This window comes from Teleopsis dalmanni, chromosome 1, assembly GCF_002237135.1.
Source record: "Teleopsis dalmanni isolate 2A chromosome 1, ASM223713v2, whole genome shotgun sequence".
Lineage (NCBI taxonomy): Eukaryota > Metazoa > Arthropoda > Insecta > Diptera > Diopsidae > Teleopsis > Teleopsis dalmanni.
In genome coordinates this window covers 234999150-235008728 of record NC_051846.1, presented here as the reverse complement: position 1 = coordinate 235008728, position 9579 = coordinate 234999150, and the positions used below count along the sequence as shown (strand labels likewise).

Below are 9579 nucleotides of genomic sequence, written 5' to 3'. Positions count from 1 at the left end.
ATAGGATAGCTTCTTTGTAGAAAGTACCAGGATGGGCGCTTTACATATAGTAAGTAAACAATATGCATAACAATGTCTCTACAAAAAGAATAGCTTTGAAAATAAAAAATAGGGAAACTCCAAAAGTTAACTTTCAATTCGTTAAACTTGTGTTTCCAAATAAAGTGCTTTCGTTAATGTCAGTAATTAAATAAAAAAGTGACAAAAGACCTGAAACTAGAGCACTGAAATTTTGTACAGCCTTGGCTACTTGTGGATAAACACGATTAGTCATCGCTTCTAATTTGACAGGCACGAGTTCTAAGTCTGGCACTTGCAGTCCAAATAAATTATGTACGGACTATAAACTAATTAAAAATTCAATTATTTTCTAATCCTGCTTCTTTAGCTTCTTTTTGTCGCCATATAAAGAAAGCGTAAGCTTTTTCAGCAACACTAATACTTACTTCAATATTTACTTATATATTATATACATATATGAAATATTTTTGAAAGTAATATTTTCTTCAAAAACACATTGACTTTAGAACCTTTTTTAATTTATCTAACGCAAACTAGGGACACAGTATCAAGAAAATAACAAATCCTCAAAACTCAATTTCGATGTTCTTAGATGATATTTTTATTGCATTAATTTATACAAAAAAAAGGTCTACAAATTCAATGGTGAAGATTTATAAATATTAGAAAATAAATGTCTACAAATCTTTTTAACTTAGCCGTTCTGAGATAAAGACCAAAAAAAACCTAAAGTGCTAACTTCTCAAAACACTTACCAGAAGAAAAAATCACAAAAGTGAGGAAGAAATTACTATAAATCTCTCCAAACTTTATCGTTCCGGTAAACCAAATACATTGCTTTTAATTACTTTATTCACTGACTTAAATTAACACAATTGTTAAAAATTAGTTTTTCCGAGCGCCCAAAATAAGTCTTTGACAACTTGACAATTGTAAAACGTATTGTAAATATAACAAAACTGCTTTATAGTTCTATGCACTTGATCTAGTCGTAGCCAAATGAAACATGTATTGATATTATTGTACGTATTGTGTTTCAAAAAAAAAAAATTAGAAAAAGTTAGGGGATCTTATACAGCACCCTGGAAATCAATTATAATCCCTTAATGGATTCACAATATATATCTTAAAGCTTAATTTCATTACTTACCTTATCAAGGTTTATATCTTTTATTCAAGATACTTCCGTTTATGTGAAACTATATAAAGTCCTTATTTTGTAAATAATTATTTCCATAATTTAGAAAAAGCCTAAAATTAACTTTAACATATACATATATATTATTCTCGTTAATTTTGGCAATATAAAACTCGAGTACTTGTCAGTTTTATTAAAACCAAATACCTAAGTACCCATATTCTTAACAACACTAACCTGCATCACCGGCGACGCTGCTGCGCTATTTTTATGAAGTTTGAAATACGAGTACCGAATATAATATTTATGGAATGATTAAGGTTTTTAACGATAAAAAGGAATTGATCTATCTTAATCACGAAACACTAATTGAAGACTCATACGTTGACTACAAACTTAAGCATGAGTTATTCAATTTTTCTGATAAAAAACCTAAACATACAGAAGAAGGTACCAACGACAACTTGGCAACAAAACCAGACGTTAAAGAGAATAATAAATTAAAGCGAACAAAATGTATTTGTTTGACAAACGAAATGTCTGCCCTGGATCAAGATTGCAAACAATTTCTCGCAAAACTAAAAACAGCAATAACATTCCCTACATTTTCTTCAGAGTGTGAACTCCCACATTATTGGGATGAAGCTATGAACTTTCCTAAATTTCATGGTGAAAACAATACAGGTATATTCCAAAGTTATGCTCTTAACAGGAGAACATATTTAATACCCTCAAAAAGTCGTTTTTTTAACTACAATGTAAATGAATTGCAGCGACTCTTGCCGGAGCTATGTCAATTTGACTTGATTGTGATAGATCCACCCTGGCGAAACAAATACATACGACGTCTGAAACGAGTACGACAAGAATTATCCTACCAAATGCTTTCTAATGAAGAATTGCGCAATTTACCTATTAGTCAATTAATACATAAACATTCACTTGTTGCTATTTGGTGTACGAATTCTAGCCAACATCAAACAGCGTTGTTAGAAGAGTTTTTACCGGAATGGAATTTACAATTATTACATGTTTTAAAATGGTTGAAATTGAATATTAATGGTGAACCAATCAGTTCTATTAGCAACGCTGGCCAAAAACAGCCGTTCGAGATGTTATTTATTGCCCGCCATCAGGAAGCGGATGTAGATTTTGCAACCTCGATAAGGCAAGTGGAAATGTTGTTTAGTGTGCCTAGCATTATACACTCGCACAAGCCACCATTGTACGCTTGGCTAGGAGAATATTTGCAAAATGAACCCAAGTGCTTAGAAATATTCGCACGTTACCTGCAACCTTCTTTTACTTCTATCGGTTTGGAAGTACTTAAGCTAATGGATGAACGCCTTTACAGCAAAACATAGTTCAAAAACTCGTATATATATTTTAGTATGAGATAATTGGTTGCATGTTTATTGTTTAAAGCAATACTTAGAAAATACAATTTTTGTATGTTAATAAACAAAAAAAATAATATGACGGTGTAATTAAATTATTTAGCTTTGTTCTAGTAAAACATTAGAAATGTTAAGTTAAATTAGTTTTATATAAAAGGCATGATTTATGATTTATTATTATTCGTGTCCTTGAGCAGCAGCTGCAGGATTTGTAGGTTCATTACCACCCCGTTTCTTTGAACCTGAAACTATGTCATCAATGCGCAGCAAGAGGATAGCTGTCTCGACTGCAGTCTTGTAGGTTTGCATTTTAACCGACAATGGCTCCCATATACCTTTTTTATTCATGTCAACAATTTCACCAGATTCGCCATCGATGCCCCAAGCACATACACTATCTCCTGTACATTGAATATAAAATTGTCAACATTAAAATAACACAACGCTTTTAAAGCATAATTTAGTTACCTGAGTGTGAAGCGTGCTTTGCACGTAACGCTGTCAAGGTGCGAATTGTGTTAGCACCACAGTTTTGTGCTAACGTACGTGGTATGATTTCCAAAGCTTGTGCCACTGCAGTATATGGTCCCTTCAACTGCTTGCGAGATAGTAATTGTGACACTGCCATTTCTATAGCACCACCGCCAGCAACTAAACGTGGCTCTAAAACCAGATTCCTAGCAACGTTCAATGCGTCTTGTAAATTGCGTTCTGTTTCATTTAATATATCCTTAGAAGCACCACGTAACAAAATTGTGCAAGCCTTAGGGTCTTTGCAGTTAGTAACAAAAGTAAAATACTCATCTCCAATTTTCTTAATTTCAAACAGACCAGCACCAGTGCCTACATCTTTTTCAGTCAATTCTTCTGTGCGGTTGACAATAGTTGCACCACATGCTCGTGCTAAGCGAAGATTATCTGTTTTACGCAAACGTCTTATCGCTGTTATGCCGGCTTTAAGCAAATAGTGTTGTGCCAAGTCAGACACGCCCTTTTCAGTGAAAACAATATCTGGCTTAACTGCAATGATATCAGCGCATACGCGTTGCACAAATTCTTCCTCAATTTGCAACATACGAGTAAAGTCCTGGTCACCAATGATCTCTACATTAGTTTGACTCTCGCCTTTTTTGTATTCCAAAGAGCAATCTAGCAACACAATACGTGGATTCTCAATGTAACGACGCATTTTTGGGTGTGTGACATCCTTATTAATCATAACACCCTTTAATACACAGGACTCCTCGATACTACCACCTGGAATTTTTTCCACTTTCGCGTAACTAAAAATTAAAAAATTATAATCCATCATAAGTCTGCAGACCATTATTATTTTACCGTTTGATATCAACTTCTAAACGTCCATTCTCCGTAAGTTTGACTGTATCAACTGCATCTAATGCAATTTTAACAGCCAGTTCAGACCATTTCCCAATGAATTTTGTACCAACGCAGGACTTAACAACGTCAACAACTTTGTCTTTGTTATTAGCATCTAATGGTATGCTCAAATCACTTTGCAAGTGGTTTATAATGTCTTCCAATGCCTCACGATATGCACGTATGATAACTGTAGGATGAATTTGTTGCTGAAGAAACTGCTCTGCAGCTGCTAACATTTCGCCAGCTAATACAATAACAGATGTAGTGCCATCACCAACTTCTTCATCCTGAGTTCGTGCAATTTCAATCATACTCTTTGCTGCAGGATGTTGAACTGTGATTTCACGTAGAATAGCATTGCCATCATTTGTCATTACAATACCACCCATCGGGTCCATAAGCATTTTTAACATAGCCTGTGGACCAAGACAAGTGCGTATAACATCAGCAATAGCCTATATTTTTAATTAAAGGAAATAAATCATTCATATGGACAAATACAGTTGTATAGAAACGCATGCCGAATGAGTCACACTCACCCTTACACACTTACCTTTCCGGCGTTAATATTCTCCAGCTGCACCTTGCGACCGGATTCTCTTTTTGTGTTTTGACCTATTAGACAAATAATTACATACAATAGTTTTTCTAAAACGTAAATATTTATATTTACTTAAAACAAGTATAGGCTGAGCTCCACCAAACATTTTAAAACAATTTTAATTAAACTCTTTTAACGAAAATAATAGAACTCGTGCTATGCGTTGTACCGCGGCTGCTGACAAAAGATATGAGAGAATGACGTGAGTTATTGAGGTTATGAAACGTACCACTGCACCGTAATGAATGTCAAAATTACAGCATTTGAGATGGAAAATAAATGTTTACATGATAAGCATTCAGTATGAGTGAGCGGGTTAGATAGTATTCATATTTTGGAACTATGTTTATTGAGTAATTCCAGAAAATTCCTCACACTGAAAACTAAAGTTTTACAATTACCTTATATATATACAGTAGTGCTTATATTATTATGTTTTTTACATTGTTTTATACCATATGTTACTCCTTAATTAAAAATTAATATATAGTAATAGAAAGAAAATTAGTAACAAAATAGTTAAATAGCAATTAAAGTAAGCAAAATGAAGGCACATGTTAATTAATTACATTATTCAGAAAATTTGACATCGGATGTCACAAGATTATAGTCACTTAAAAATTATTATTGGTTCTAATCATGCCAGTAGATGAGTTCCAGTGTTTGTGTGACCGAACGAATTCTTGACAAATCAAAAATGTGTTTGTCATACCCATATATCATGGTTATATGGAATTTTTGTTCCATACAGCTGATTTCCATAGAATCATGTGAGTAGATATTTCTGTATTCATAATTAATTTAGTTTAATTAATTTATATTAAACCATAATATCCTAAGTTTTATATAAAATATGAATACAAGCAATGAATTGTAATAACCAATAAATCTATGTATACGTATAAAGTGTTTACTTGCTATAAAATGTTTACTTCTTTAATTTGCAAAATACTTTTTAAGAATGTTGATTTTAATGTCAAGTACAAAATATGTTTAAATAATTTATTATGTAGCTAATAATTCTATATTAAATAAACCACTACGGTTCCGATATTCGACAAGGTTTTATAGTTAAATTAAAAATCAATATTGTAATAGGTTTATCAATTAGTAATAGATAATTATTAATGTGAAATTAAAGTTTTTGTATCCACTGCACAAATTCTTAAAAAACTCAAATTGTAAAATTTTTTAAGGTGTACTGAGAGCACATAAGAAACACAGCTTCATAGCATTTTATTTAAATTGACATTTAAAGAGAGAATAAAATTTATTTACATGCACGTGCGTGCCGGACACTTGTAAACTATTTGGAAGAATCGTTTTTTGTTTTACAATTTACGCACTAAAATGTCTCTTTTAAGAATTAGGTAACTTTCCTAAATTATTTTGTGTAAATAATTATTTAATATTTTATGTTTTTAGAAAACCTAAAACCCGCAAGGGTAAAAAGGTTTTGTTGGCGAGGGAACCACAACTAATTGAACCCACCAGAAATATGCTTTTCCTTGACGGTCGTAAATGTGGGGGCGATGTTAAAACATGCATGAAAGATATGCAACAATTAAAAAAGCCTTTAGTCAAAGTTTTAAACAGAAACAATGATATCAATCCCTTTGATGATCCAACATCTTTAGAATTGTAAGTACAGCAATTCGTCATATTATTAATTGGTTTTAACGAACGATATTATTCTTATACATACCTTTAGCTTAACAATGAAGAACGACTGTGCCCTATTTGCATTTGGTTCAACAACAAAAAAACGCCCAAATAATTTAATACTCGGGCGCATTTTTGAAAATGAGATTTTGGATATGGTAGAGTTAGGCATAAAGCGCTACGGTGCTATGGCAGACTTCAAAACAGATAAAATTGGTACCTGCGTAAAACCGTGTTTAGTTTTTAACGGTCCAAAGTGGAATCAGACAGAGGAGTTGCGTCGTCTTCGTAATTTATTGATAGATACATTCCAAAAGGACAAAGTTGACGCGATACGTTTACAAGGCATTGAGCATGTAATGGGTTTTACTTGTACTGATGATATGACAATTATAATGCGGTCCTATAAAATACTCCTAAAAAAATCCGGTCAAAAAACTCCACGCATCGAGTTAGTAGAAATTGGTCCAGGCGCTGATTTTTCCATAAGACGTACCAAGATTGCATCAGAAGATCTATACAAGCAGGCTAGAAAACAACCAAAGGAAATGAGAGTAACAAAGAAAAAGAATATCACACGCGATGAGCTTGGTAATACGCATGGTCGCGTACATTTGGGTAAACAAAATGTGGGCAAGATTCAGACAAGAAGAGTGAAAGGTTTGAAGAAAACACCAGAAGAAAAACGAGCAGATCGACAGAAAAAAAAGACGCTATTAAAAGCTGCTGCAAAGGAAGCAGTAGCAAACGCTGTTTAATAAAAATACATTGAAATTTCACATATTGCACATGAATGCTAGACATTTATTTCTTAAATTAGATATAGTTTGGCCAATAAAATAATTTTAAATGCTACCACTTGTTTACTCTGCTTTATTTATTACTTAGACATGACTAATGAATTGCATCCACAATATTTTTGATACGCCTTGTTTTTGATTCCAATAATGCGTCCTCGAGTGTATGTATTATGTGCACCAAACTCGATAAATCTGTTTGCACTAGTAAGTCCTTACGATTTCTACGTTCATCGGCATGAGTGAGTATTTTGTGTTTACTTTTCTCTAACAAGTCCCTGTTTTCATTTTTAGGTTCAGTGTGTAAGTAGAATTTCATAGTAACAAATATATTGCTTTGACGTAGGAGACTGCGTGAAGCAACACGCACCTCCAAACGCCACTCGAGGTGTACAAGACGGTAGGCACGTATGTTTGCTGACTTAATGGAACCTTCTATGAATCCACGCTTACTAGTAACAAACTGCGACAGAATATCTACAGCTTCTTCGCTGAAACCAACATCCTGCAGAAAATTCATGTCGCTCTCGCTAGCATTCGCTTTTGTTGCATCAATTAGTAAGGAAATTAATGATTCTATTGCCTGTTTGACCGCGGTGGGATTGGAGGCGTATTTCTTCGCTAACTGTTCATATCTTTGATTATTGGTGTTAGCCTGTTCATTAGTTAAGTACTCGAAAGCCGATTTACACATTTGGATTATATCGTCCGACGATTTTTCCCGCAAAAATGCAAGATGTTCTTTTTGTTCATTACTTAAAGAAATAGGCATTGTTTACTATTTTCAAATTAAGTGTAATTAATGTAATTAACAAAATATCTGACAGCTATCGAAAGCATAATTGTTATGGATGTTGCCATATTATTTAAAAAACAGAAAAATCAATTAAAATTGATTTTAGGTGTGACGCATAGTTCTGCCACAAACTACACCAACTGTTGTACAGAATTATTATACACAACATTGTGCACTCATGATATCTCTTAAAAAATTCAAACTAAATCTTAAATATTATGTAGATTGTAGTATAATAAAAACATTAATCAAACAATGCGATTAAAAAAATTTATGAAATAAGGTACAGCACAGTTTATTTGTGAAATTGTTGTTACATTGAAATACGTAGTATACATTGCCAAATCTTTCAATGATATTACATCTTCTTGTCGAGAAAAGGATAAATTCAAAAATCAAACATAAATGGCATCAGTACTTTAATAAAAGTAAAAAAATCAAATATCACCAATAATAGGCCTATTTCACGAGCTACTTGTAGTAACTTTGAATAACACTATACATACAAATGCGGTTCACCAGCAAATATTCGAGTAAATGAGAACATCTGAGAGAGGGTAACATCCCTGTCGAAATTTGAAAATGTCTCACAGACTTTACTTTACATTTTATTTCAAATAAAATTTGTGTAAAATGTGAATCAGTTGTTTTGGTTTGATTTTAAATTTTTTTATTTTTTATTTACGCGGCACTGGTGTTCTCACCAGACTTTACACATAAGCGTTCCATAAAAATCGGTGTAAAGAGCGTAATTTGGCACTTTATTTGTATTACACTCTCAGTTTGTACTTTATTTGTGTTTTACTTGAATTTTACTACGAATAGCTCGTGGAACAGACCTAATATATTATTCATTACATTGATCAGATTAATCAAATTATGTAGCTAAATTCATTAGTAATTAGTTAAATGATATTTGTATGTGAGTCTTAACATTTAGTTTGAATTATGGCCATTAAAACAATTAATTATAAAATCAATTTTAAAATTCAAATTAGGTGAAGTAAGTCTCCAAAATTTAAGGAGTTTACCTTAACTTTCAAGGTGTTTCCACATAACTCAAAAGCAATATTTTATCAAAAATTAAAATTTATTTAAAATTAACATTAAACTGCTTTTAGTTAGTTTAAAATGATTTTAAGAGCCTTAATACAAATCTAAAGATTCGCGTTAATGGGATGATAACCGTACAACAAAAATGCGAAGATCAAAAAGCGATTTGAATATGACCAGTATTTTACAACTTAAATTTAACCAATCTGGCACCATTTCAACTGAGAGCCATTCAGCTGCCATTCAGTGAGTGAGAGTTAAAGCAAATAATTAAATTGTTAAAGACTTTGTTTATATTTATAATGTTTATTTAGCAAATAGTACATAAATTGTTTATAGTGCAAATAATAGAATGTATAATGGATTTTGATAGTCCTGATGTGGAAAAAGATTTTCCCGGTTTGTATGCATCGGAAAGTGTCGATGGTAAATCAAAAAAAAGCAAAGAAGAAAGTGATTGTAAGTAAAATATATTTATTTATAAAATATTTTTTATATAAAAACTAATTTATACTAATGTGGTATTTTGTACAGATAGTGAAGGTGACCATGAAAAGGTCAGTAAAAAGGACCTACTTATTGGCAGACGTAAAGAAAAGAAGGATAAGGGCAAGGATCGTGGGTATGCAGCATTAGAGGGTGAAAGTTCTCCAGAGGAAGAATTGGAAGCTAAGTAAGTATTTAATATTTAAATAAATCTGTGCTAATTAGCTAATTATACTAAATATTTT

The 9579-nt window shown here is 32.3% G+C and overlaps 5 protein-coding genes across 6 annotated transcripts; 3 read left to right on the top strand and 2 right to left on the bottom strand.

Annotated features, from left to right (window-relative positions):
- The first annotated feature begins 1750 nt into the window (after positions 1-1750).
- LOC119672738 (N(6)-adenine-specific methyltransferase METTL4-like) lies at positions 1751-2802 on the top strand. The gene is made up of 2 exons (XM_038083853.1): positions 1751-1843; positions 1933-2802. Exons 1-2 carry the CDS (start codon positions 1826-1828, stop codon positions 2521-2523), a joined length of 609 nt encoding a protein of 202 aa, XP_037939781.1. The 5' UTR covers positions 1751-1825; the 3' UTR covers positions 2524-2802.
- LOC119672736 (T-complex protein 1 subunit gamma) lies at positions 2542-4865 on the bottom strand. Of its 2 annotated transcripts, XM_038083852.1 has the most exons (6): positions 4770-4865; positions 4613-4714; positions 4493-4554; positions 3895-4394; positions 3025-3839; positions 2542-2957 (listed from the first exon to the last, which is right to left on the bottom strand). In XM_038083852.1, exons 2-6 carry the CDS (start codon positions 4644-4646, stop codon positions 2734-2736), a joined length of 1635 nt encoding a protein of 544 aa, XP_037939780.1. In that variant the 5' UTR covers positions 4647-4714; positions 4770-4865; the 3' UTR covers positions 2542-2733. The 2 variants fall into 2 exon arrangements, with proteins under 2 accessions (XP_037939780.1, XP_037939779.1); XM_038083851.1 differs by lacking the exon at positions 4770-4865 and having other exon boundaries at positions 4613-4751.
- A 740-nt stretch (positions 4866-5605) lies between these two features.
- LOC119672734 (ribosome production factor 2 homolog) lies at positions 5606-7057 on the top strand. The gene is made up of 3 exons (XM_038083849.1): positions 5606-5910; positions 5966-6181; positions 6252-7057. Exons 1-3 carry the CDS (start codon positions 5891-5893, stop codon positions 6958-6960), a joined length of 945 nt encoding a protein of 314 aa, XP_037939777.1. The 5' UTR covers positions 5606-5890; the 3' UTR covers positions 6961-7057.
- Positions 7058-7074: 17 nt separating this feature from the next.
- LOC119672735 (COMM domain-containing protein 2-like) lies at positions 7075-7843 on the bottom strand. The gene has a single exon (XM_038083850.1). It carries the CDS (start codon positions 7769-7771, stop codon positions 7097-7099), a length of 675 nt encoding a protein of 224 aa, XP_037939778.1. The 5' UTR covers positions 7772-7843; the 3' UTR covers positions 7075-7096.
- Positions 7844-9093: 1250 nt separating this feature from the next.
- Positions 9094-9525, top strand: LOC119667749 (ralA-binding protein 1-like). The gene is made up of 2 exons (XM_038077056.1): positions 9094-9307; positions 9383-9525. The coding sequence occupies exons 1-2, from the start codon at positions 9208-9210 to the stop codon at positions 9523-9525; spliced, it is 243 nt and encodes an 80-aa protein (XP_037932984.1). The 5' UTR covers positions 9094-9207.
- Positions 9526-9579: the final 54 nt, after the last annotated feature.

Excerpts from the sequence above, each read along its gene's own strand:
- LOC119667749 (XM_038077056.1), top strand. The coding sequence starts at position 9,208 with ATGGATTTTGATAGTCCTGATGTGGAAAAAGATTTTCCCGGTTTGTAT. Across the intron at positions 9,308-9,382 it reads AAGCAAAGAAGAAAGTGATT|ATAGTGAAGGTGACCATGAA; the intron begins GTAAGTAAAATA and ends TATTTTGTACAG.
- LOC119672734 (XM_038083849.1), top strand. The coding sequence starts at position 5,891 with ATGTCTCTTTTAAGAATTAG. Across the intron at positions 5,911-5,965 it reads ATGTCTCTTTTAAGAATTAG|AAAACCTAAAACCCGCAAGG; the intron begins GTAACTTTCCTA and ends TTATGTTTTTAG. Across the intron at positions 6,182-6,251 it reads GATCCAACATCTTTAGAATT|CTTAACAATGAAGAACGACT; the intron begins GTAAGTACAGCA and ends ACATACCTTTAG.
- LOC119672735 (XM_038083850.1), bottom strand. The coding sequence starts at position 7,771 with ATGCCTATTTCTTTAAGTAATGAACAAAAAGAACATCTTGCATTTTTG.
- LOC119672736 (XM_038083852.1), bottom strand. The coding sequence starts at position 4,646 with ATGTTTGGTGGAGCTCAGCCTATACTTGTTTTAA. Across the intron at positions 4,555-4,612 it reads TCAGCCTATACTTGTTTTAA|GTCAAAACACAAAAAGAGAA; the intron begins GTAAATATAAAT and ends TTTGTCTAATAG. Across the intron at positions 4,395-4,492 it reads AGAATATTAACGCCGGAAAG|GCTATTGCTGATGTTATACG; the intron begins GTAAGTGTGTAA and ends TTAAAAATATAG.